Source organism: Dipodomys ordii, unplaced genomic scaffold (assembly GCF_000151885.1).
Source record: "Dipodomys ordii isolate 6190 unplaced genomic scaffold, Dord_2.0 Scaffold17, whole genome shotgun sequence".
NCBI classification, from domain to species: domain Eukaryota; kingdom Metazoa; phylum Chordata; class Mammalia; order Rodentia; family Heteromyidae; genus Dipodomys; species Dipodomys ordii.
Window position 1 is genome coordinate 13,953,256 of NW_012267233.1, and position 26,534 is coordinate 13,979,789.

Genomic DNA, 26,534 nt, shown 5'->3' on the forward strand with positions numbered 1-26,534 from the left:
CAGTAACCATACCATAGAGGAAAAACAATGACTATATTGTTTGTTTCCAATGGGGCATGAACTAGAATATGGGAAGGTCAAGAACGAGGATACATATATACATACATACATATATATATATGCCTTTTACAATAAATATTTTTCTTTTGTTCCTCATCACCATATAAACCACACAGGCATAATACTTTTTCCCCTAAAGGTACCTGAACAATACAGATTCCTGCCAACCATGGAAATACCAGTGATAGGAATTTTGCAAAGACAGACCTTCAACAGGCTTTAATGTGAATTGTTTTGTTTTATTTAAAACTGGAATCCATCAGAGGTGGAAAACTATGAGGATGTGCTAGAGCATGGCACGGATGAAAGGTAATACTCACCAGAACCTCACACAGGACTAAGAGACAACACAGGCAAACACAACGTGGAAGGAACCCGAGCACACGGAGAAGGCACCTGGCAGAGGAAGAGCCATGGTGTCATGCCCTTTTGCAGCAGGGTGGCTTTTGTGTGCTGTAGATAAATCTGGACACGTAACATTTGGAAGGAAACAAAAAGGTTGCCACTGGGAACACAGGCAGCCAGCCTTTCGCAGACTGCTGGTCACCTAACGTGGAAAGCTTGATGTACTCAAAGGGGTCAGAGTTGCTAGAGAGGAACACAAAAGCCTCCCTGCTCTCCTCCCCCTGCCCCCCAATTTGTCTCTAAAAGGAAAGCCCCCTCTTGTGTTCAATTTCAGCAGTGGATTCTGGAGGCTTTTAAATTTCCTGACTTGAAAGCAACAAAATAAGAGACAGTCCAGTAGCCTCAACTTAAATCAAATGGAAAGACAGACTCACAAAAATAAAAGCCAGTGACCAGTCCATTAACCACCTGGTTAAGGCTGTTCTGAATGAAGAAGCTCATCTGCATCCAAAAGATACAGCAGCACAGAGCTGCTCTCGGGAACAGCCAGTAGCTACCTTGTCCTTCCAACACACCGCAGTGTTAGTAATGACCTCATGCCAAGGGCTGAAGTTAGGAGAGACCCCAGATTGGCAAAGAACTCCAGGCAACGGTCTGTCTGATGTGGCCAGGTTTTGGGGAAACAAGACTTATGCTCTCAAATCAGGACCCTCCCTGACTCCCTTCCTGTTCCTATTTGCCCTGTATATTTTGATCTCCTGATGGGAAGGTCCAAATGAGTCCTGTTTCCTTGCAGTTCTAGGCACTCTCTGGAACATCTCTGATCAACCAGGGTCTTTCATTTCTTCCCGACTCCATTGGTGACTTTGGACTTGGAATGTCGGTTCCTCCTTCTGGAAGAATGGCTTTCGTTGTTGCCTGAATGCTTGGGTGGGCTATCTTCAGAACCTGGTGAAGGGAAGCAGAGTCCATGGTCACCAGGCGCTGCTGGGCTTCCAAAACTCCTATGATGTGGCTCTTCCTTTACCAACCAGCCCTGGCCTGCTCAGCTGGGAACAGGCTCATCCCTGATCCCCGCTCGCCCTCTAGCGCCCTCATTAAGAAATGAAGGCTGACCACGCAGAAAGCTCAGCACTGAATTGGGTTCAGGTGGTGCCTTGGGTGTGTTAAGGCAACAACCATACAGAAATGAAGTGGTTTCTGAAGTTTTACATTCACATGGTATAAGATAGACTGTGATGATGACAAAGGGGAGGAGCTTAGCAAGTACCAATGAACTCAAAGCACAAACTACAGGACTGTTGAAACTCAAACCACATGGGTGTCCATCCTGACCTTGAAACCAAAGGTCAGGCTGGCCAAGTTTGCATACCTTGCACGGTTTTAAACTTCTCAATTGGGAAAGGATTCTTTTTGTGTCTATAGACGTACAAGGGCTTGGACTTTGGGTCAGATCATGCTCCATTGGCTTTTAGAATTCAGGCTGGTGCTCTACCATTTGAGCCATAGAAAAGATCTCAAGTCTCCTGAGTAGCTAACATTATAGGCATAAGCCACCAGAGCCCAACAGAAATGTTTCTTGACTTTATAAAATTAATGCCATTAAGGAGGAGTAACACTCTTACAAAGATCCCTGATGACCATGATGGAGCCTCAGAGTCTTAAGTTTTCCTGGGCTACAGGTAACCCCTGGCCAAGCACTGAGCCAAAGTACTCTCTACTCTAGGACTCCAATGTAGCCTTAGGGGAAACCTCTACCAACATCAAAAAAAGGGAAAGTCCCCAGACAAAAGGTTTGTCTCACTGTAAATATCATTTCTTAGTTGAAATCACACATTTAGTACTCTGCAGGCATTTTTTTTTGGTCAGTTCTGTCTACCACTGCTGAATCCTTTTCAGTGGAGAATCCAAAGGAGACCAAGATTAGTCTAAAAGTGAATGGTTCTAAAGAAGGTGGGCTTGAGGCACAATTCCTTCTCCATCTACATCAACATTACAAAACAGCTGTGGCTTGATTTCCTGGATTTGTAAGAAACTGTACAGCAACTCAGCATGGTTTATACTTGCATTTCTCCAGGGCCATCTGTAAAAGCATGGCCCTGGGGACTGTAGGCAGGAGACCGCTCTGGCTCAGTGAGCATCTTCCCCACATGCTCCTGTCTCCCCTCAGCCCTACTTCCCAATAACTTCATAAGAACTGACAAGGAACCACTGGCCAATGAGGCCTTCTAGTTTCATGATTCCACCAAATCTCATTCTTTCAAATGACCACAGGGCCCTCTCTGGAGAAAGCCCAATGGATGATCCTTCACTACACTATTATAATTCCCTTTTTCCCCTGCTCTGCCTCCTGCACAAATACCATTAAGCTGACCCACTTCTGAAAGCCTCCTCCTCCTCCTCCCCACTCCCGGACAGCGCTCTCTAACCCTTTCACTCATGACAAAAGCCCAGAGGAAGAACATTCTTGTGATTCTGTGAGTGTGGTGCAGGATTCCTTTTTTTTTTTTCCTTCCTTTTGTTCCTGTAGTACCAGGGGTTGAGTTCAGAGCCTCCTGCGTGCTAGGTAAGTGCCTAGCCTTCAAGGCATGTGCTTAGTGCTTTTGCCTTTTCAGGTAGGGTCTCACACTAACCGTTGCTCAAGCCAGCTGTGATCTTCCTCCCTCAGCCTCCCAAGTATCTGGAGGTATCACTATCACTTCCAGCCCATGTGTATTACTTAGTAAGTGACAAGAGATCTGAGGCCTTTGAGGTCTACATCACCAGTGCTCAGAGACTGAGTATCAATCACCCCAGAGGCACAGAGGGAGGACCCAGGAAAGTTTTAAACAATAAGCAAGAAAAAGATAATTTTCCTACCTTTCCCATGATGCCAGGAGATATCCGGACTGTACGTGCCATCCTCACACTCTGAATAGGTCTAGGGAGAGAGACAGGCTTACTAAGAAAAGAATTTCAGGCTTCTCTATGAGGACTAGCTGGGCAAAAATTGACCCTAGAGCTCATCCTAACCTAGAGAGCGACCACAAAACAAAAAAGCTCTTCTGTTAAGTCATAGAGAAGCAACTTTCTAGAAAGTGCCTTATGTTTTACATTAAAGGTTTAAAGGATAAAGGCATTATTTTTGCATAAAAAAAGCACTGCTGACAAAGATGGTTCTAGTGTTTAAACCCATTCACACCTAGTCTCTACTGCTCTGCCTCTAAGGGACTAAGAGAGGGAAGGCAGGTGTCTGCTGACTGCAGATGGGACCGGCGAGGCGGGATCTCATGAAGAGGCAAACCCCCCAAGAGATGGGTCCAAGGCTTTCCCACTTCTACCTGCTTTATAAAACATATAACTAAGATTTCAACCCCTCTTACAAATACCGACCTACTGACTGCCCAGACCGAAGCAGGACCAGCTAGTGAAAGAATGAATCCTGGCTCAGTTAAGTTTCTATTGGAACAGAACTTAAGGACCACCCCCTCCCCCACAAGGCCCCCTTCTTCCGTGAATGTGCTTGGGGCTACCCTCTAGGCCTGAGGAGATTACTTTAAAGGAAGGCCAACTCTGCCGCTTGCTCACCTTTTCCCGGTGACCATAATGCTCCGCATACCAGACCATGCCATACAGGCACAAGAATGTGGTAAAGGCCTGGAAGACAGAAACACACACACACAGCCATGTTACAAATGATGACGCACAAAAGTGCTCTACTTCCGGGAAGTTCTGGGTTTCCATGGGAACCACAGAGGAGGGCGAAGCACAATTCTGCCGTCTGTCCAGACAGGCTTGTTACACAATGACCAGATTTGACAGGAAAATGAGTGGGCCTTGGGCCACCTGCTTGTAACCAAGAAAGTTAGGATGAGGCCACAGTGGCCACTTCTGACTACATCAGAATTGCAAAATGATCTCAGATGGGGGAGTGGCATTGTGACTTCTGTTCAGGAAGAATCCGATTGGATGAGAGGGCTCTGGACTGCTGATTTTCTTGCCCTCATCACTGGCATTAAGACTCAGGGTGGGGAAGGAGAATTTCTGAATGGAAAAGAAGTCTCATTCGGCCCTGCCCCAAAGGTGCCTGAGGGCAAGAAGGACAAACAGCTCAGTGTCCAGCAGAGCTGGGCAAGACAAGGCTGCCCTTTCCCAGTGGCTTCTGAGTGACCAGCCCCATCCTGACCTCTGTTCTTATAGCTTTTGGGTCTCTTACTTAAGTAGACAGGAGAATAAAGAGGTAGCCATGTTTTAAAAGGATCTGACCGAAATGAGACATGTGTCCATGCATACCCGAGAGGGTTACCCACACTCTTTCCCTCAAATGATACTCCAACATGAGGAAAGAAAATAGTTGTTTCTCTGTACCACAGCTCCCCCCAGTGCCCACTCAACCGTGGATCAAATATATTAACTGTGCTTATACTACCATTCTCTGAACAGTCCATATTGCATAACATTGTATTAAGTGTTACATTTAGGTATTATTAACACTTGGTGTTATACATCAAGTATAGTAAATAATTTAGAGGTGAATTACAAGTATGCATGAAAGATGTGCAGAAGCTATGTGCAAAGGCTTTGTTCATCTTATATAAGACACTTGAGCATCAGTGGACCTTGGTATCCCCCATGGATATCAAGCGATGACTATACAAGAGTCCAAAACTTCAGCTGGGTGTGGTGGCTCACACCTGCAAAGAACTGAGGTTGAAAGCCAAGCCAGGCACCAAGTTAGGGAGAACACATCTCAAACAACCAAAAAGCTGTGTATGCCTGGTGCACACTTGTTATCCAAGCTACACACGCAGCCACAGATAGATGGATCATACTCAGGTAGTCTGGGCAAAAATAAGAGACCTTACCTAAAATTAACTATAGTGAAGAAGGGTCAAAGTGTGGTTCAAGTGCTAGAGCATCTGCCTAGCAAGTGAAGGCCCCAAGTTCAAAACCCAACAAAGCAAAACCAAATGAAAAACAAAGCAAAACAACAATTAAAAAAAACAACAACAACAAAGAACAAACCGAAGGGCTTTGGAGGAGCAGGGTGTAATGGCTCAAGTGGCAGAGCAAATGTGAAGTCCTGGGCTCAACAGCACCAGACTGTACGTGTGTTAGGTCCTTTGCAGTGGGCACATCGGGCTGACCTGAGCGTCACTAGAAGGCTGGAAGTTAGATTCTTCCTGGCAAACCTGGTGCTGGCTTGTGGGCTGGGGAGGGTAGGCAGGTGGAACCCTCCATTAGCCTGTCATTGCAAACTTTCACCACCAGAGGGAGGGTTCTTCCCTTCTTCAGTGAGGCAGCAGCTGGGGCTCCCTCCAGCCGCAGGCAGTGCCGGCTTTGCAGAGGGGCCAGAAAAACTTGGGCAAGTGGCAGGCAACAGGTGCTCATCATTTGATCCCTGCACAAAGGACCCGCTGTGGTTGCTAAATCTACCACTTTACCTGAGTAAAAGAGGCTCATTTTTATACTCCTGCCAGGAGACAAAAGCTTGTAATTTACAGGTTTGCAATCACACCTGTGGATACGTAGGCACGTACCCATTTGAAGTGTCAAAGTCTGGGTTTAAACCAGCAATTGTACCAATGTTGTTTAAAGACGGGCGGGGGAAGGGAGAAAAGAACACCGTATGGGATGAGAGGCAGGCCGGCAGTGACCTGCAGGTGTGGTAGCAAGGAAGGTGCAAATGCTCTGGCTTGGTTTCCTTGGTATGATAATGAGCATTAAGATTCGTGATTATTGACCAGACAACTGTATTCATCAGCACTGGAGATCCTTGCTTCCACATTAATCTCAAGCTCTATGCACGTCTCTTGCCCAGCAAGGGGAATAATTAGGGGCTTCATTTTTGAATAGTGTAGGAGGCACAGTGTAACTTAATGCTCTCTTACTGAACAATGGTTGTCTCGTTCCTGAGCTAACTCGTGCTCTTTAAGAAAGGGCACAGTGTGTGTGTGTGTGTGTGTGTGTGTGTGTGTGTGTGTGTGTGTGTGTGTAAAACAGCAAGGATCTTGTTTCCATTCTTCCTTCGTCAGTAAATGGGTTTTGGTCTTGAAGGTCTCCTAAAGGCCCATGTATTAAAGGCATGCTCCCCTGACTTAAAACTTTGCAAAGTACTGGAACCTCTAAATGGTGGGACACAGTGGGAAGTCTTAGTATATGTGCTGCCGAAGCAAGTACTGTGGGGAGTCTTAGGTCCAAGGGGATGGGGGTGTCTTTCAAGGGGAAAAATGGGTCTCTGGCCCCTCCATCTTCCCTTCCCACCACATGGTGAACAGGCTTTGTTCTACCATGTGCTCAGACCACCATATGCTACCTCACCATAGGCCCAAATACAATAGGACCAAATGATCTGTGAAGCCTCCAAAACTGTGAGCCAAAACAGATCTTTTCTCTTCAAGTTGATTATCTTAGGTTTGTTACAGAAATAGGAAGCTGACTAATCCAGTGGCCTCTTCTACCAAAGTCCTTCATCCTCAATCACAGACTCTGTCTGCCTTCAGTCTCCCTGCCCTGTGATTGTTCCTCCTGCTGTCTTGCCTCTTAAATCCAGCTGCTCCATGGAATTCATCCTCAACTGGCTTCTCAGCTTCCCTGATGTCTCCTAATTCAACAGAATCCCATGGCTTGAACGAGCTGCCCACCCCCCATCTTTCCCCCAACAGCTCCTACATCCTTTATTTCCAATGACCGAGACACTCCACTGGCCCTGGGCAGACTAGAATTCCCAAAGAGACAGGTCTTTTCCTGGAAATTCAAAAGGTTCCTGCAATCCCAACCCAGAACCAAATCAGCCTCCTCCTTTCACGGGCACCTCCCCTACTGCCTCAATCTATTAGCTCAAAGTGGAAACCTAGAGTTGTCCTCAAGCTCCCCCTCAGCAATCACAGGGGACGGGTGCCCTGCTGAGCTGACCTCTGGACCGGTTCTCAAAAGCAGGCCTTCCTCTGAACTTCAGTGCCTAAGACTTCAATGCCAGACACTTGTCACCTAGGACCCACCCCACAGCACCAACTCATCTTCCTGTTCTCTGCAACACAAATCAGAGCACATCATTTCCTCACTTACCAACCTTTTGAGGCTCTAACTACAGGCATACACAGCCTGGCCTAAGCAGGTCACGTGACCTCTGTCCTCCTCCAACTTGCCCTGGGCACCCTGTCACTCCCCAAATAGATCATCAGCACCCTGAGGCACCGTGGGGACATGATGGTCCTTCAGACCCTCTGGACAGCCGTTCTCTTTCCTCCCTCCTTCCTCCCTCTTTCCTTCTCCACACATTTGCCCAGTCAGGTCATATTCCAGTCCAAACCTGAGGTCCAGATTGTGCCAGAGGGGAAAATTTCCATGCTCGTCAGGCACGTTCCCCTAAGAACATCCTTCTATGAATCTCTAAGAAGACCTGGTACCCAAAATAATTCTAGTTTTGTATTTTCAAGAGACACCATGGGGGTTTAATTAACATTGGGAGGGGGTGGACATAAAAGTAATCACTTACCACACAAAGGAGCCAAAGCACAACATAGAGTATTTGAGTCTTAGAGAAGAGATCTTGTCCAAACTTTATGCAGACAATAGCTTCCAGGAAGCCAATGACCCTATGGAGACACAGAACAAGAGGATAAATATGAATTCTTCCTATGAGGGCATGGACGTCCTCAGAAACAGGCACGAGTAAATAGAAAAGGTAAACAGCCACAGGTTTCTGCTGCAGCCCTCACAGCAGGCCCTTTACAGACCCACATTGTGCCAGCCCACTGTACTTCCTTTTGGCAGGGCACTGGTGGCTCATGCCTGTAATCCTAGCTACTCAGGAGGCTGAGAACTGAGGATAGTGGTTCAACGCCAGCTGGGGCAGGAATGTCTGTGAGACTCTTATCTCCAATGACTCACCAGAAAACTGGAAGTGGCACTGTGACTCAAGTGGTAGAGCGCTCACCTTGTGCTGAAGTGCACAGGGACAGTGCCCAGGCCCAGAGGTCAAGCCCCATGACTGACAAAAAAGAAAAAAAGAAAGAAAGAATACCTTTCACCTCTTCCTCACCTCAGATTTCAGTAGCTGAGGGCTCCTGGTATCACAGAACTCAGACCCTCTCCTCCCATCCGAGCCCCTGGGGATACTCTCAGGAACACGGAACCTGTATCCTTCACATCCTTTGTGAGATGGCTCGCTCACTCACTCTAGCTGCTGGAGAGCTCCTTCCCCTTCTACCATTGAGTTGGAGCCCACTGCCCTCAGCCGCCACCAGGGTGCGCCAGAGCCCACCAATGGGTCAGCTGACACCTGGAAAGTATTCAACTGCATTTTCTGCATGCCTTCTAAGAATTTCCAGATGAAAAATCCTCTGCTTTTACAGGCACAACACACTCCCACCTTCTCTTGATTTGGAAGCAATTCTGCTAAATACAAAACTTCCCCCCCCCATCCTCTCCCCATGTCTCCTTTAATTAAAACACTGAGGTTTTGATTAAGGTTCAGAGGCTAGCGGTGAGGATTATATAGTTGTTCATGGTTCCCAAAAGCAGCAGGGGACACTGATTTCAGACAACTCCACCTGTGGGACTCCTTGTTCCAGAAGGAATCTGGAGAGCCAGGGATTGCTGTGCTCCTACACACACAGGTATTTGCTACAAAGGCAAGAGGGGGCCAAGAAGGCCTGGCTGGGTCCCCGACCAATGGCAGGGGCATCAGACATACGGCTCCCTCAAATGACTATTTTGGCAAAAACAGAAAAATCAACCAAAGTCTACTGAACGTTACCTCCCACCAATGTGGGATTGTCCTCCCAGTCTCAATGAAAGAAGGTTTAAGAGAGGTCAGCAGGAATCTGGAAAGACCACTGCCCCTCCCAACCCTAGCCCCCAGGTACAACAAAGCCAGTCATAGATGAGAAGATGAGAAAGGATCCCTTCAGCTGTGCAATACAATACACACAGAAGGCCTTTCCCTGTAGCTGGTGATCTGACATTACACGGTGGCTAAGCTAGGTTACTTCAGCCTAATCTGTCAACTCCTATACCAGTTTAGAACACAAGTGTGACCCTCTATACTAGGCCAGACAGAATATTCTAAGTTGACTTGGAAGGTTTTTGCCAAACTGTGGTGAGTAGCAGACTAGAATTGGCAAGAAACACATTTTCCATTATAATGCAGCGTGTGAGCATGTACACACACACACACACACACACACACACACACACACAAACACACACACACACACACACACCTTCATTAAATAAAAATGATAGAAGGGTGTTGTTTGGGACTAAGTTCCTATAGCAGGCACCCATCGACTAGACTGAAAATCAAAATGAAGTCACGCATGAAGTTCCATGTCACCAAAGGGAAACTTAGTTGCTTATCTCACCTGAGAAGTCAGAATTAGAGACAAGAGCAAACTTCCCAATTTAAATATTGACCAGAAGCAGGTGCTCATGCCTGTAATCCTCGCTACTCAGGAGACTGAGATCTAAGGATGCCAGTTCAAAGCCAACCTGGGCAGGAAAGTCTGTGAGACTCTTATCTCTAGTTAACCACAAAAAAACAGAAGTGGTGCTGTGGCTCCAAATGGTAGAGTGCTAGCCTTGAGCAAATGAACTCAGGAACAATGCCCAGGTCCTTAGTTCAAGCCTTATAACTACCACCACCACCAACAACAACAACAAAAAAAACTAAATACTAATGTGAATCCACTCAATTGAGAAGAATTTTTCCACGGACCAGTCCAGGGCCAGCAGCTCCAGGTCTGGGTTGCTCTGGAGGGCGGAGTCTTAGCTAAGCCTCTGTGTGTGCACGAGGACACATCTCTGAGAAGGGGAGAGCTGAGCAGACCCAGACAAGGGAGCCAGCCGTGAATGATTTGGGTGTGGAGCATCAGGCTGAGGCCTGCGCATAGGGACTGCAGGAGTGAGGGGAAGGGTTCAGGAGGTTAGGGTCAGGGTCATCTAGGTCCTGAAGGCTATGCTAGTGCTCGGCTTTTAGTCAATGGAGTTGTGGCGTTTGAAATACAGGGTTTAACATGATAGGATTCACATTTTAATCAGATCCTTCTGATGAGAGGAGACAGGAATGGACAGAGGGAGGCTCTGTGTCAGTTCAGGTATGAGGACAAGGAGTCATGAGAAGTGGTAGGAACTGGGATGCATTACAGGGATTCATACCAGCTATTGTCCCCCAGCCACTAGAGGGAATCTAAATCAACAACCACCTTCTAGAAGCTTAATGTCCCTGTCATATCAAGACCTGAATAGTCTAGTTTGGGCTGAGGCCAAAGCCTTGGGCACAGCATTAGGAGATACCACTTACCTTCCTCCTGAGTAGGGGGTCTCTCATTGCACAACTCTGAAGTAAGTCTCTTAACTCAGTAAATATCTGTGATTTGCTGGGTCAGGTGCCCCGAATTCTAGTTTGATGGAATTCAGCCAATGTATCTACATACCCTTAGGTGCCTGCTGCCACCTTCGTCTTTCTTTAGCAAGGTTAAAAGGCAAATACACACATGTGGTGGGCTGAGGTGCTGCGCTTTGGGGTAGGCCCTAGAGGATCCTCATTGTTCCTGGTCTGCTGCTTCTCTTGGCAGAGCTACACATTAGGTGATGCTAATGCAGAGCCAAGAGTGAGTAGTTTCTCAGCAAATAGAACAAAACTACAGGCAGAGATTTTATGGAAATTGGGGCGTGAAAACACTAGGCTTGAGTGTAAGCCAAGGGCAGGAGAGGAAGGGCTTTTGTTTTGCCAACAAAACCTGCACTCAGACTGAGGATACCTCCTACGGCTATGGTCACGAGGCCACCTTCCTGGAGTCCTGTACACAGCTCCCTACAGAGGCACAAGACTGGCTTTCAGAATTCCCTGAAGGATAGGAGGGTCAGCTCTCCTGCCGTGATGTAGCTAGTCCCCTACAATGGAAAAGAGCTGTGTATCTGTTCATGAAACTCAACTAACACACATCCAGGAAGCCAGACAGTGCTCGCCAGGCTCAACAGTATGGTTCCAGTTCTGACTGGGGTGAGCCAAGATACTTTTCTAGAGGAAGTGAGAACTGAGCTGGGCTTAATAGAGATGAAATAGCTGGAGGACTTTCAGAGAATTTTAAGAAAAGAAGAGCAGAGTATCCTGGGTACTCACTACACCACTGTTACATACTGATGCTGGAGTTCTTGAGATGTCATTGGGTGGGGATGGAGGGCGGTGGTGGTGGTAAGTGTCTTGAACCAAGGAGTATGGCGTGGAAGGATACAGACAGGATCAACAATGTTAGGTTAGAGTGATAGGAAAGATACTGCAGATAGAAAACTGTCTCTTGGCCAGGTGCTGGTGGTTCACGACTGTAATCCTAGCTACTCAGGAGGCTGAGATCTAAGGATCACAGTACCAGCTGGGGCAGCAACATCCGTGAGAAACACCAGAAAACCGGAAGTGGCACTGTGGCTCAAGCGGTAGAGTGCTCGCCTTGAGCTGAAGAGCTGAGGGACAGGCGCCCAGGCCCAGAGTTCAAGCCCCATGACCACCAAAATAAAAAGAAAATTGTCTCTAAAGCTACACTGGAAGTGTGAACAGAGGCGAGTGCTTAGGGCTAGAAGGAAGGCTGAGACAGGTCAGTCTGTAGGATAACTGTGACCCGGAAGTACAGTCACCAGGTGATGACAGTGACCTGGAAGTGCTGGGCAGAGTCACCCATATGGATACCCCCTACAGAGAAGTCTCTGTTTTATTGTTTCATCTGCCCTTGCGAAGGACAATTTGGAGCTATGAGCCTGAAGAACAAAAGCGCCATTAAGGGGTAATTCTAGAGTGGAGTGGAATGAGAAGCTGGCAAAGGAAACAGAAAGGTGGGAGGAAAGAGAGAAGGGGCCAGCTTTTCCAAACTACTGCTCTCCTTTCTGTTAAGAGTTTCTATCCCTTCCCTGCTCTGTCATGTGAAACAAGTATATATAGTATAAGTAGGCTTTTTTTAAAGTTCAAATTCATGTTTCAACTTAAATAAGACATGGTTAGTCCGAATTTAGCTAAGTATCTCACAGAAACAGTCTGATGGATTATCTGCAGGAGAGATAGTGCCCCCTTGTGGAGAAAAATATGTGAACTGCTGGGAAGGAAGCCTCAGATGGGAGGCTGTTTCACCTTTGTCCTACACCCTCCCCTCCCCTGCCCCCCAAATGTGCGATGCTAAAGCCTGGGGTCATTCCTAAAAGCCATAAAGCAGCCACTAGTTAACAAAAGGAAGCCAGATTGTTTTCTGTTTGGATAGCAGAAGAAATAAAGAGAGGGCCACAGGGAGATAGGGGAGAGGTAGAGCAGAGGGGGAGAAGAAGGCTGAGAGGCAGTGGTTGGGTCAGGGAGTTGGGTGGTAAATATTTCCCCCTGCTGACAAGTGCAGACAACACAGGCAAAGGCAGTGTTCCTGAGGTTCATCAAGCACTGAGCTGGGTCCCTGTGTGTCATATGTGAAGAGGGATTTATTATTTTTTAGTACGGCCTACTGGTTCTCCCCAGATCACTTAATCTTGGCATCACTGTCCTAGAAGTTCTCAATTCTCCAGAAGGCAAACTAAATCACCCCTCTTTGGTGTTTTACTTTATTTTAATCACTGTCCAAAGAAGCAGATTTCTATCCTAGGATTTTCTATTACTCATACCTATGTCTTACCCTCTTTCTTCCCTTTCCCGCTTCTCTCATTATAGTGACTATGGTTTTCAGCTCCAATGAGAAAGAAACTATCCTGTTACCACCTCCCCTGTAGGTCAATTAATAAAACATCCACAATAGCATCTAGAACTTTTAACTATGAAAGGAAAAACACACATGGAAGAATCCGTGAGAAAGAAGAGCTTGGCAAAGCCATTGAGAGGAATGGTCTACAGGCCCATGGCCTACATGGGCTCCTCTGCCCAGTCCAGCAGAATTTTGGATGGTATTCAAATTTTCCTTCTTGCCACACATATGAAAAACAAAGGAGACCTAACCTGCCATATCACTCTGAAAGCTGCAATCTCCTGAGTGGGAAAATGGGCTTACATAACAGAACTTAGGAGAAACAAATTGACAACAGCTCTTTGTCTTCTGGAGGGTGAGAGGGACTTGCTGACATCCAACTTGAGTTATCAATGTTTTTATCCTTTAAAAACTACAGATAATCTCTGTTTGGAATGAGAGGTCCTGCGACTGTGCATACATGCACAGACACACATGCAAAAGATGTTTGGAAGAAATGAAAGATCACATTACATCTCCAAAGGTCTGCACTTTTGTTTCTTCTACATTCCTTTCTCACGTTTCATCCACGTATATACAGGACTGTCTTTTGTGGAGTTTTTTGGTATTGGTCCTGGGGCAGGGCCTGGATGCTGTCCATCCCTGAGTATTTCTGCTCAAGGCTAGTGCTTTACACTTGAGCCACCTGGCTTTTGGGGTGGTTAACTGGAAATTAAGAGTCTCACAAACTTCTCCTGTTCTAGCTGGCTGAGATCCTCAGATCTCAGCCTCCTGAGTAGCTAGGATTACAGACATGAGCCATCACTACCAGGCTGTATGACTTTTTTTTTCTTTTTTTTCTTTTTGCCAGTCCTGGGCTTGAAATCTGGGACTTACACACTATCTCTGAGCTTATTTTGCTCAAGGCTAGTGCTCTACCATTTGAGCCACAGAGCCACTTCTGGCTTTTTTGAGTAGTTTTTCTTTTTCTTTCTTTCTTTTTTTAAGATAAGAATCTCACAGACTTTCCTGCCCAGGCTGTCTTTGAACTGCAATCCTCAGATCTTAGCCTCCTGAGTAGCTAGGATTACAGTGTGAGCCACAGGCACCCAGCTTATATGACTTCTTAATTGCAAAAAGGTTATTCTATGTAAAATTATTAGAAGTGGTCACTTTTTTACTTCAAGTTTCCTTAACTCCCCTATGCAGTATCACTCACTAACACTGAGTCTTGATCTTCTACTATATACCTCAGGGACTGAACTTCCTATACAGATATGCTAGGCCTGGTTGGTGTTCACACAAAACAATGACTGGCCTGAAATACTGAAGAGGGGCTCATGTACAATGGTGGGGAAAGGAAGAAAGGGAACTATTTCACACTGGTTAAATAATAGTAAATTAAATCACAGCATTTGTATCCACAAGACAATACATTATCATCACTGTCTGTGTTTATTCTTTGAACAATAAAAATACAACCAGCAACTCTTTCAAGGGGCCTAACAGCAAAAGAAGGTGGATTATGGTTAAGTCCATGACGGAGGAGACCTCAAACTCAAGATAGGTTCAGAGGAAACTCAACCAATCCATTCTCTGTTTCACAAAACCAAGTCTCCTCATTCTATGTGCAAAGTATCTTCTGATTTCCTAATACATTTTTTAAAGGCAGCAGCTTCCCTGTTTCTATAATTTCCCAAGTAATTCTTATTAATATAAATCACAGGAGGAAATTAGAATGAAACATGTTATAAACAAAACAGTATTCATTATTCATCTTTCTTTCTGGGAAGTTACATTATAAGGCACTTCACACAGAGCCAAGGGTTGTACATGGCTTTTAAACCCTTGCAATAGCTGATACTCACCCAAATACCCAGCACTGCGTCCCTACACGTTTGCATTGCGTGTCGGTCAGGTAAGCATAGTACTGTCTGAAAGAAGAAGAGTTGGAATTTACTAAGTGCTTCTGGAACAAGACACTTCACAATGAAATCACTGGCAGTGAATGTAAAAGCTGCCTGGTCTAGTTCTACTCAAGGAAGCAGAAAGCCAGGCCATTGAAATAGTCCTGTAAGGAATTCGGAATCCCACTAAGGTGGGCAGGAGGGAGGGAGTACAACTTGAAGAACCGCAGTCAGCCAAGATGGTCTTGATCTGGGCCTTCTCTCAGCCTAGAGCCAAAGCAGTCCTGTGGCTAATTCAGCCTCTCTGGAGGTGATTCCCAAAGGTCAACTTTGGGCTCATCAACTGTCTCCTTTGGCACTTCTAGGACAAAGGATGTTGATGGTAATGGGGTAAGAAATGCACACTTGGCTCTCTGAAGCCAGAACAGGACCTCAGTTCAGAACACTGTTGACCTTGAGTGTTGATGACAAGAACAGAAAAGGTATTGAAATGCTGAGCTGCAGCATATAATAGCTGTTATGAGCCACAGGTGCCCACCGTAAATTCTCCAGTAACAGCTCATGCCTGTAATCCTACTACACTGGAAGCTGAGATTTGAGAATCATGGTTCAAAGGCAGCATGAACAGAAAAGTCTCAAAACTCTTATCCCCAATTAACCAGAAAAAAAAGCCAGAAGTGGAGGTGTGGCTCAAGCGGTAAAGCACTAGCCTTGAGCAAAAAAGACAAGCAAGAGCGTGGAGGTCTTAAATTTAAGCACCAACACAAAAAATAAGTTTTAATTTTATTTTTGCTAAAGTACCTTGCCAGAGTTACTTATATAACACTGCTCAAAAAACAATGTAAAAGCATAAAAAGTTGTTGATCTTTTGAAGGTTTTTTGGGTGTGTGTGTGTGTGTGTGTGTGTGTATATATATATATATATATATATATATATATATATATATATATATATCTGTGTCATCCTGAGGTTTCAACTCAGGGCCTAGGCACTGTTCCTGAGCTTCTTGTGCTCAAGGCTAGCACTTTAAGAAAAGTAGTTGGAGGGGGGCCCATCAGCTGCACTAGACATTGATAAAAACGAACTGGGCAGCGATGGGAGGGAGGGAATGAGAGGGAAAGAGGCAGCAGCTTACACTAAGCAAAAGGAAAGAAATGTACATATCAACCGATGTCAAAGAAATAGTTGTATTGTCAAAAGCTCATAGGACTCACAAACATTATAGACCATGATAATGACAATTTGCCTTGTAAAGGTTAAAATGTGTTTGTAACTTTTAACTAAGTATCACTATCTCACAATACTGTGAAAGATGTGAAATTTATGTAATCACTTAATCTCAATAAAAAATATTTTAAAAAAGAAAAGTGGTTGGTTTTTAAGCAAAAAATGAATTATGTAGCAATCCATAGTTAGTGGCCAAACCTCTGAACTCTCAAATTCAAAACACTGACTTTTTAGATTTCATTCTTTGTTTGGAAATACTAACAATGCTGAAATTTCATGATCAACCAGTTGAGGCTTTTTTTTTCTCCTCTCATTGATTTACTCTTAATTTTATATAAGAACAACTCCTAGGTGGGCACAGGCTGGTTATCTCAGCACTAGGGAGGCAGAGGCAGGGTAAGATTATAAAGTCAAGGCCAGACTAGGCTATACAGTGAGGCTCTATCTCAAAAACAAAAATAGTTTGCCTAAATTAACAAAATACTTGTGAAGTCTCAAACGAAATGCATTTTAAATCAAGAGAATAACATGTATTAGACTGGGACTTCAAAGGGCTGCTGGCTTACAAACTGACACTTCACTGCTTGGTTCAAAATAAAAAGGACACATGGTATTTTGGATGTAATTCCACAGTACTCAGGTATGTCTTAGTTGTTTTGGTTTGTTCAATCTAGGGTCTGGGAGGTTGCTTTTTCATTTTTAAATATAATAATGAGTGGTGACAGGAAGAAATGTTCTATTTGGGGGCTCTGATTCTCCCTAACAAGTGAACTTCTTGACTTACGTGGTTGGCAGACATTGAAACATGATGGTGTTTTTCTTTTGGGCAGTATTGGGGTTTTGAACCTCTATCCTCTGGATTTCAGCCTCATGAATAGCTAACAGCTGGCACCAGGACTGAAAAGCTAACTCTTAACAGCCTATGTGTCTTTATTCTGATTGGTCCGAGGGCAGTAGTGTTTATAACTAGTTGATCACCAGTTACAGATTTGTGTTCTTCAGCAGCACAAAGAAAGGGCAGATCTTTGGCCTGACCAGAGCGTATACTCCCTAAAACCCAAGGGCTATTTTTTCAATACAAATGAACTGAAACAAGTCAATGTGTTTGGCTTTGAACTGCCCTGTCAGTAAGCAACAGTATGTGACACCATCTAGAATAGAGAACGGAAGACTAGGGTGACAGATTGTAAAGGAGTTTTAAAATAATGACTAGTACTGTTACTGTGGCATTGATTATTTACTTTCCTTCCTGAAAGCCCAAGTATGATACCAAGGTCTGACAGCACCATGTTTTCTTCATATTCTGGCTGCATAATTCCTTAGCATGGCTTTTCATGGACATCTACTAGCCAACAGGAGAGCGTGGAATGCATGCTTACCTCACTGTGGGGGCTGTGATGCAGCCAATGAAGAGAATCCTACACCAGCTTAAGGGATGGCTGGCCTGGAACACGAAGATGTGTTTCAAGAAGAAGGTATTCAACTCAGTTAGCTGACAAAAAGAGAAGAGATTAGTCATCTGCTATGTTGTACTAAATCGTAAGCCTGTATCCTCAAATAGATACTCTACAGCTAAAAATAAGTCAAGCATCCAAAGCATTTACAGAAAACATCTGGGATCTCCCGAGGGTTGCTATTCAAACTAGTAAGAACTATCACATGAGCTCTGCCCAGCCCAGGGCCTGTAGGAGGAGCTGGGGTACCAGGTGCCAGGAAAGCATATGAGGGCTCAGGACATAAGCTATTTGTCATGTTTACTGTTTTACATGACTGTCACTTGGGTCATGAGTGATCTGCTAGGATGGTCCTGACAGACATGCTTTCAGCACAGCACAAATCATTTAAATTACAGAAATTAGGTGAGGTCTAAAAGAAGCCCAACCATGGATAAATTAGCTTATATCCAAAGAAGCCTGAGATACAACTCTAAGGAAGGATGAAATGCCCAGGTAGTGGCTGGCACACCTCAGGGATGGACCAGACTTTTGGCCACTTAATGCAGATATTAAATGCAGGTATTAACATTTGGTTCAAGCCCCACCTGGGAACAGTGGTACCATTCCCCAAGCTTAGCATCACTGTGCAGATCACCACAATGAGCCCTCAGCACATTCTGCAATGTGTCTCCTCTACCCAGGGTTTGTCTCCACACCTGTAGCAAGGGGCACAGACCACGGGAAGGTCACTGTGCTTTGAAAACACATTGCAATGGAGTGGTAGGTACATTTCAATTACAATGACTTCAAGGACACAAATAAAAAGCAGACATGAGAAATGGAAGCTGCAAGAACTGCTTCTAGGGGTTTCCAAGTTAGCTGGGATAACAGGAGTGAGCCATGGCACCTGACCCACATTTCTGATGATTCTGAAAAGATTCTTTAATCAAAAGCTGGTTTTCTTTGGTAAGTCTCCAAAAGTTGCACAAATACCTTGGGGACAGGAGGCTCAATACAAAAAAAGACTGTATCTAGAAAACAGAGATGTTTTCAGAGATATGAGAATCCTTTTGGCTATCTGGATTATTATTATTATGTAACAGCACATTTCAAAGTACAGCTCCTCTCTACTGGGACAGCTCTCTGTAGGACCTACATCCTAAAGGCCCCATTCCCTATTCCCACAGATATTTGAGAGCCAATTTTGCTCTTTATACATTGCCCAAAGTGTAATGCCCAAATCTGAACATCAAGCACTAAATTAGAATGGTTTAAAAAAAATACTCAGGCTGGAGATGGAGCTCAATGGTAGATCACTTGCCTAGCATGACAAGGCTCTGGATTTGATCCCCTGAAGTGCAAAAATTAAAAGCAAGTAAAAATTAAAATAAAGCTAGGCACCAGTGGCTCACACCTATAATCCTAGCTAAACAGGAAGCAGAGATATGAAGACTGCAATTCAAAGCCAGCCCGGGCAGGAAAGTCTGTGAGACTCTTCAATTTTTTAAACACCAGAAAATCAGAGCCTTGAGCTGAAGAGCTGAGGGACAGTGCCCAGACCCAGAGTTCAAGCCCTACAACTGACAAAAAAAAAAAACAAAAAAATTTGTCTGTTCGTGTGTGTGTGTGTGTGTGTGTGCTGGTATGAGGACTTATAGTCAAGGTTTGAGTACTATTCCTTAGCTTTTTTTACTCAAGGCTGGTGCTCTTCTACTACTTGAGCCACAGCTTCACCTCTGGCTTTTGGGCAGCTAACTGGCGTCTCATAGACATTGCTGTCCAGGCTGGCTTTAAATTGTGATTCTCAGATCTAGACCTCTGAGTAACTAGGATTACAGATATGAGTCACTGTGCCTAGTTTTGAAAATGATCTGAAAAACAATGAAAAGCAATCCAATGCCTAATTCCTTGCATGATGTTTTGTGGGTACTCATCTGTTTCTGGTTTGTAATTCAAAGACTGATATTTTACAATATCACATAAACAAAGATTTAGGCTTAATTATTCCATATGCCAGCTACAGAGTAGTATTATCTTGTAAACATCTAGCTGGCATTATAGATGTAAGCCACCATTAACTCTAAATTTCCAGAAGCTTTTTGGTTGCTTTTTACCCCATAGCTATGGGCATCTGAAAAAATTACCTGCCAGATGATCATAAAAAGGTATATTCCAGCCACTCTCTGAAAAGAAGATTTGGGGTCAAACCACCTAACATAGGTCCAGCTAGCAGGTGTGAATTGTAACACAGCACGCTTGATCTTGCCGGTGGTAGTGTGGATGTCCCTGAAAGGGAAGAATGGCTCCAATGAAAATCCACAGAGACAAGAGAAATACAAAGACAAGGGAAATACAAACAGCAAGGAAAAACATGTGTATTGAGAATATTCTAGCAAATGCTCAAATAGAAGAGTGTCTTTTCTATTTGAACAACCCAAAGCAAGGTCTTGCTCTTCACAAGTAAAGAAGGTGACAGAGACACACCCAAGAGGGGAACACTTCAGTGCTGACAGGCAGGGTCCAGAGCTGTCATTAGTGTCAGGAGTCAGGAGAGATCTTCATTTGTGAATTGGAATTCACCTAGGAGCCTGGCTGTCCACAAAGATTAAATGACTTCTCGTTGCTTGGCTGTCTTCTAGCGGGGGTGTTAGGTAAAAGGATACTTGCTCTACCCACACACCTCAGATCACCACATCCTTATTTCTTCCCCATACTTTGGGAGTTGACAAACAGTAACATTTAGCTTTTCAACTTTAATCCTAACAATCATTCAGTAAAAAGTTTCATATGCCCAAGACAGAAACAAATAGTCCCAGGGTTTACCCAGACTAGCTTTGAAAGCTTCAGAGCTGAGTGCAGATTCTAGCTCTTGCATATTAGGTCAGGAGAGCTGATATCTAAGGTAAGCATCATTTAATACCTGGTATTAAATTCAATTAATATTTATGCAAAGGGTTTTTATATCTCAGACAGTAGGCTAAGTACTAAAGGCAGATGACAAACCTTTTCTTTAAAAGGGAAAGAACATAGCAGTAAAAGAAACAAGATCTAGTCCTTTATACCTCTGCCTTCTAATCATAAGGATATATGGGGGAAATATCGCAGTAAAAAGATTTGCGGCCCAATGGTAAAAAAATGAAAAGTGTGAAAGCCCTCTATTTTATGTATTTATTTTTATGCCAGTCCTGAGGCTTGAACTCAGGGCCTGGGTACTGTCTCTGAATTCTTTTGCTCAAGGCTAGTGCTGTTCTAATTGAACCACAGCTCCACTTCTGGCTTTTTTGGGTACTTAATTGGAGATAAGAGTCTCATGGAGTTTCCTGCCCAGGCTGGCATCAAACCAGGATCCTCAGATCTCAGCCAGAGTAGCTAAGATTACAGGCATGAGCCACCAATGCCCAGCCAAGCCCTGTATTTTAAAATGGTAAATGTACAAGAAAAGACCTAGAAAACAGAAAATGAGATATGACACATATCAGATGCAGAGTATTTAATACAATGAAGAGATTAATTTAATTTAAATTAATCTATAGTCATTTGCATATTTAATGGGATTTCAAATAAAACTTTTTCATTATAGTCATTGGGCTTCTAATTTGGAGTCTTGACAAAATGATTCTGATGTTGAATATGAAGCATGAATGTAAAAAAAAAATGGGAAGGATTATATCATGTTGAGAAGGTCAGCCTGGTACAAATTTGGATCCCATAGTTTGCTAGCTAGCTGATCATCAGGAAAATCACTAAACTTGAGCTTCAGTATCACTCTCCTTGAGACTAAGTGAATTGTAGTGTTGGCCTTCAGGACTGATGTCTTATCACATACTGCCTTAGAAAATATGAAGAAATCTGTTCAAGACAGTATCATAAGAATGAATTATTAATACAAGGATGGGAAAAATTAGTTAGCTATGGCAATAAGTGTGAAGTGAAATCTCACCCTTATAGCACATGCTGAAATAAATTTGAGGAAGATCAAGTGAGTTACTTATAACAATAAGAATAAGAACAATAATAATAAAAAAGATACCACTATTAAAGATTAGAAGAAAATATAGGTTCACATTACCTAATAAAAGAATAAAAAGTGTTTGGAGTATTAACTTAAAAATCTACCACATAATGAATTAAAAAGAAGATTCCAAAATGAAAAATAAAGCTACAAATTGTTAATATCCCAGAACTCTAAAAAGCAGTGCTAAGAGAAATAAATATTAGATTAGAAATCCATTATCACACCATTTTATATAGGATAAAGTTGACTAAAATTTTTAAAAATTCAAGGAAACAGTGAATGGAAACACAAATACACAAATAGTAGGTGAAAATATAAACTGTGTACCATGGTTCTAAGAATTTGGTTACAAAAAATGATACACACAAAGATATATGTCTAAGAATTTTCATTGTAGCCTTCTTATAGAAGTTAAAAAAAAACGTTGAAAGAACAAATGAACCATAAAGGAAATGAGTTTGTCTATATGTTGAGATATTACAAGCATTGTAAAATCATTTTTCAGAACAATATAGTATAACATGGGGCAAGGCTCATATTTTAAATTAAACTTTAAATGTGGTGAAAACAATTACTATTTTCATGATCACTTCCATGCTTCTCTTCTTTATCAAATGGCAGATTCCTGTTATAAACTGGGAAGCAAGGTGGAGCAAGCAGAATAAAGTAACAACAGTGACTTGTGTTGCTCTCCTTGGAAATAGGGAAGATGAGTATAATTAAGTGTCTTCCCAAAGTGAGTGAGCAACAAAAAGGATGAGTAGCTTGGTCCCCAGAAATGGACTAAATCCTAGGTAAAGAGATCAAGGAGTAGGTGCATGGTCACAAGCCTTGGGTACCTGGGAAGATCGGAAGCTCCTCCCTCACAGCCCACGGACGATGTACAATTTGTCCTAAAGACCAGAAGAAGCCACCACAGGGGGTAACACTCAAGCATTAGAGTGAGAAAGGCTGGGATGGGAAGGAGGGCTTCCCTTAGGGACCAGAGACTAATTACTCCAAGGACACAGGCTGAGGCAAACAGAAATCAAAGAGAAGGGACAGACTTGAGAATTACTTTGAAATTAAGGAAGGCTTGAATCCTCTACATATACAGGATGAGAAAGAGGAAAGTTGTAACAGGATAGCATTTTCTGGGTGAATGGTTGAAGTTAGGATTACAGTTATTTGTCAGTTCCAATTGCTAATGTGGAATTTATTCCTTATCATCAAAGACCCCACCTAAGATCACTCCTCACAAAGCACTTCAACATGTTATACAACAGTGTGAATAACCCTGAAAAGAAGAGGAAGAGGACTCACTTGAAGCTCGCCCAGTGGTAAGTCCTCATCTCTAAGAACCGGCAGACGACCATGCCCAGCCAGATGCCGCCTCCATTGCACAACAGGATATCTAGAATGACTTGGTCCCACCAGCACTCCGCGAAATTGGGCAGAAGATGCATGAAGAAAAGCTGAGGAACACAAGAGAAGATTGTTGGGGGGAAATAAAAATAAAAAAGCAAAACTGGGATGCCACGTAGAATGCCACATTTCCTTCCAATCACACATGGTTTTAGCAAGTGTTCTTTCCTCTCCCACCCCTCTCTATGTTCAAAGTCTGTAATCCGAGTCTTGCAGATGGTTTGCAAACAACATGTATCCCAACAGCTTTCTTTACTTGACACTGGGCTTAAAAACGAAAACAAAAACAAAAAACAATAGTGCCTCTTAAAAAAGTGTATGTCCCCAACAACAAAGTACTGGCACAATCCTCAAAATGAGCAGCTTGAGAGAATTCAAGCTGTGCATTTTGGAAATATTCCATACATTTGTGGGTAAACCAGTGAGTGAACTGCTAAAGCAGAAGGGTTGTCCCTGATTCGAAATGAAGCGTAACAGGACATCTCCCACAAACTGATGACATTATTTTTATTAGGCGTACACTATGTGCACCGTGGTAAGACAGAAGGAAGCCAAGGTTGCTGATCTCAAGGGGTAAAGTCAGATGTGTACCCAAAGAACTACAAATCACAAACTAGGCTTGGCTCAAGCAAGTATTACAAGAGTGGCGTGTATAGAGAAAGCTGGGGCAAAAGACACTCATTTATAAGTAAAGTTGAAAAGGCTTCTTGAAGGAAGACACATTGAAGTGGGAAAATTAAAATCGGAAATGACTGATTTCAAAAGGCACTTAGGGAATAAGAACATTCCAGAAAGAGGAACAGGAAGATTACTTTTAGGAACTTTCTGTTCTCTAAAAAGAAAGTGTATCTGAGCTGTGTGCAGAGCAGCATGACCTGCTGTGTGAAGGCCTAATTTAAGAAGGTGAGACTAGAAAGACCATGCCAGAAAATTCTCTGGAAAGAAATAACTCTTGTCATCACAGACCTCTTAAGTAATAGGATAAATACTGCAAAGTCAAACTAGTATCCATGAAAACATTTTGCAAGCTATAAGCAAAAAATAAATATAAGGTTTCCTTCTCAAGGTGCATACTGCTGAGAAGCTCCAAGTCAGCGATGGCAGGTGATAGATAGCTCATAGCTACATTCTTCACTAGTGGAAGCACTGGGTGAAGAGCTGACCAGACCCATGGGGTACACTCCCAGGAACTAAGTCACAGGGAAGATCTGGGGATCTGGGCCTAATGAGGAAGCAGGATACTGAAGCAGAAGCCAGCAACATGTTTTCTGAACCAAATCTATGAATGACCAGGAAGGATACTCTCTAGTAAAGTAGCTCTCTGGAAGTACTAGATTCTAGTGTAAGATAGGCATTGAGAACCAATGTGAGGAGTTGGAACTGTGTTCATTCACTCAGAAGGAATTGTCTGTGATATGTAAGGAAGAAGGGGCAGGATTGAACATGGATCTGGCTAATGTTGGGGTGGGGAGAGTGTTTCTTCAGATTCTGAGCCTTGGAGGCAGCAGGCTAGTAGGTGAGGAGCACAGATGAGACTTGACTTTACTTGGCTGAGGGCTTCTGTGGGGAAAATCCCAAGGTCTTCAAAATAGAGAAAGCAAAGATGGCTGGACTGCAGGAGTTCAGTGAGGCTGGACAGAGAGGCAGTGGCCAACTCCCCGCAAACCTCAAAGGCTATCTCAAAGTCGGGATTCTGTCTTAAGAGCCAAGGACAATTAATTGCTCAAGAGCTTCTAGGAGGAAAAGGTCTTCATCTGAGGCCTAAGAAGATCTGCTTTGGCCACAAAGTGTATTCAGACAAGCACTGTAGACAAGACATAATGGAGGATCAGATGCAATGAGAGAAGATTTTGATGGACTTTACAGGTATAACCTGGGGACCACAACACGAAGGGGAACAAGGGAAGATGGGACGGCAGAATGTCTAATCTGAAGGGTGGGTAAGATGGAGCAAAAATAGGCAACAGTGGCTGAGGTCCAGGTGCATTGCCTAGTGGTGACTGAGTGAAGAGAAGGCTTGGTCTCTGAGGCAGAGTGTGGTGTAAGGGCAGGAATTCAGGCTTTGTAAACGGATTGCAAGCCTGGCTAACACTGACCTGTATGACAAGTATAATACATTGCTGTCTTAGCTTTTTTTTTTTTTGGTATATGAAAATTTGTATATGAAAAGTATTGAGCAGTGCGTTGGAAGGGTTGGACCGTATCTTCTCAAAATTCTTAATGTCTAATTGCTCAGAAGTGAATTAATTTGGAAGTGGAGTCATTGCAGAGGTCTCATGGAGTAGAGTAAGTCACTTATCCATTATGACTGCTGTCTGTATATACAGAACACCAGGGAGGCTTGAAAAAATACTAGCTAGAATGCAGCAATCTTGGTGATGCAACTACAAGTCCAGAAAGGCCAAAGATCAACAACAAACTATGAGAAGGCAGGAGATGTCACTGGAAAGTCTCCAAAACAGTCTTCAAAGGGAAGTGGTCTTGCCAGCAGTGACCTTAGACTCTCAGTTTCTAACATGGTGAAAGGTACATTGACAGAAGACATCTAAGTAATACACTTCTCTAAGTTAGGGTTTAGACAGTGATTGACACCAAGAATTATACTATACATCTGTTGTTTGGGACTGATTAATAATGACAGAAAACTGAACAATAATGATTTTGTTTTCCATTTGTGCTGGTCTTGAGACTTAAATGCAGAGCCTAGGCACTGTCCCTGAGCTTTTGTGCTCAAGGCTAGCACTCTACCACTTGAGCCACAGCTTCATTTGTTCCCTCCCCCTACCCCCCTTTGGTAGCTAAACAAGGGTGTCATGACTTTCCAGCCTGGTGTGGCTTTAAACTGTGATCCTCAGATCTCAGCCTCCTGGGTAGCTAGACCACAGGTGTGAACCACTAGCACAGCCTCCAAATTTCATTTTGCTAAAATTCTCAAAAATATATCTCTTGTACTAGTTAAATAAGACAAACCTTTGATCACAGATAATGGAGTATATTGGGAAGCCAGTTTTCAGTGAGAAAAATAGCTTTGGATGCCCTTGTAATTCCTGAACACCTTGTTCCATTTCTCCCAAACTGGAAACTAGTATATGGGCAAAATGACTTACATATACACAGAATTCCTCCTATTTGTTTATCTCACTTGGGATTTTAACTCCATTCTTTAGCTTGATTTCATAGAAATGAAAATATTCTTTAAGATTTATGGCATCAAGGCAGACTTAAGTAAATGAGGATTTTGTTTAGTTTTCTTTTTTATGAAAAATGTATTCTGGCTAGATGCTGGTGGCTCACATCTGAAATCCTAGCTACTCAGGAGGGTGTGATCTGAGGATCTTGGTTCAAAGCCAGCCCAGGCAGGAAAGTCCATGATACCCTATCTCCACTTAACCACCAGAAAACCGGAAGTAGACCTATGGCTCAAAGTGGTAGAGCACTAGTTCAGCAACAGTGGTCAGGCCCTAA

General features: G+C 43.6%; 1 protein-coding gene across 1 annotated transcript in view; it reads right to left on the reverse strand.

Annotated features, from left to right (window-relative positions):
* Positions 1-278: 278 nt before the first annotated feature.
* Positions 279-26,534, reverse strand: part of Ptdss1 (phosphatidylserine synthase 1) — a 53,630-nt gene continuing 27,374 nt past the window's right edge. The window contains exons 6-13 of the mRNA XM_013012533.1: positions 22,968-23,119; positions 19,795-19,936; positions 17,594-17,706; positions 14,948-15,013; positions 7,883-7,982; positions 3,973-4,041; positions 3,265-3,325; positions 279-1,353 (exon numbers count right to left, since the gene is read on the reverse strand). Of these exons, the coding sequence (XP_012867987.1) occupies positions 1,244-1,353; positions 3,265-3,325; positions 3,973-4,041; positions 7,883-7,982; positions 14,948-15,013; positions 17,594-17,706; positions 19,795-19,936; positions 22,968-23,119 (813 nt within the window). The 3' untranslated portion in view covers positions 279-1,243. The remainder of the gene's footprint in view (positions 1,354-3,264; positions 3,326-3,972; positions 4,042-7,882; positions 7,983-14,947; positions 15,014-17,593; positions 17,707-19,794; positions 19,937-22,967; positions 23,120-26,534) is intronic.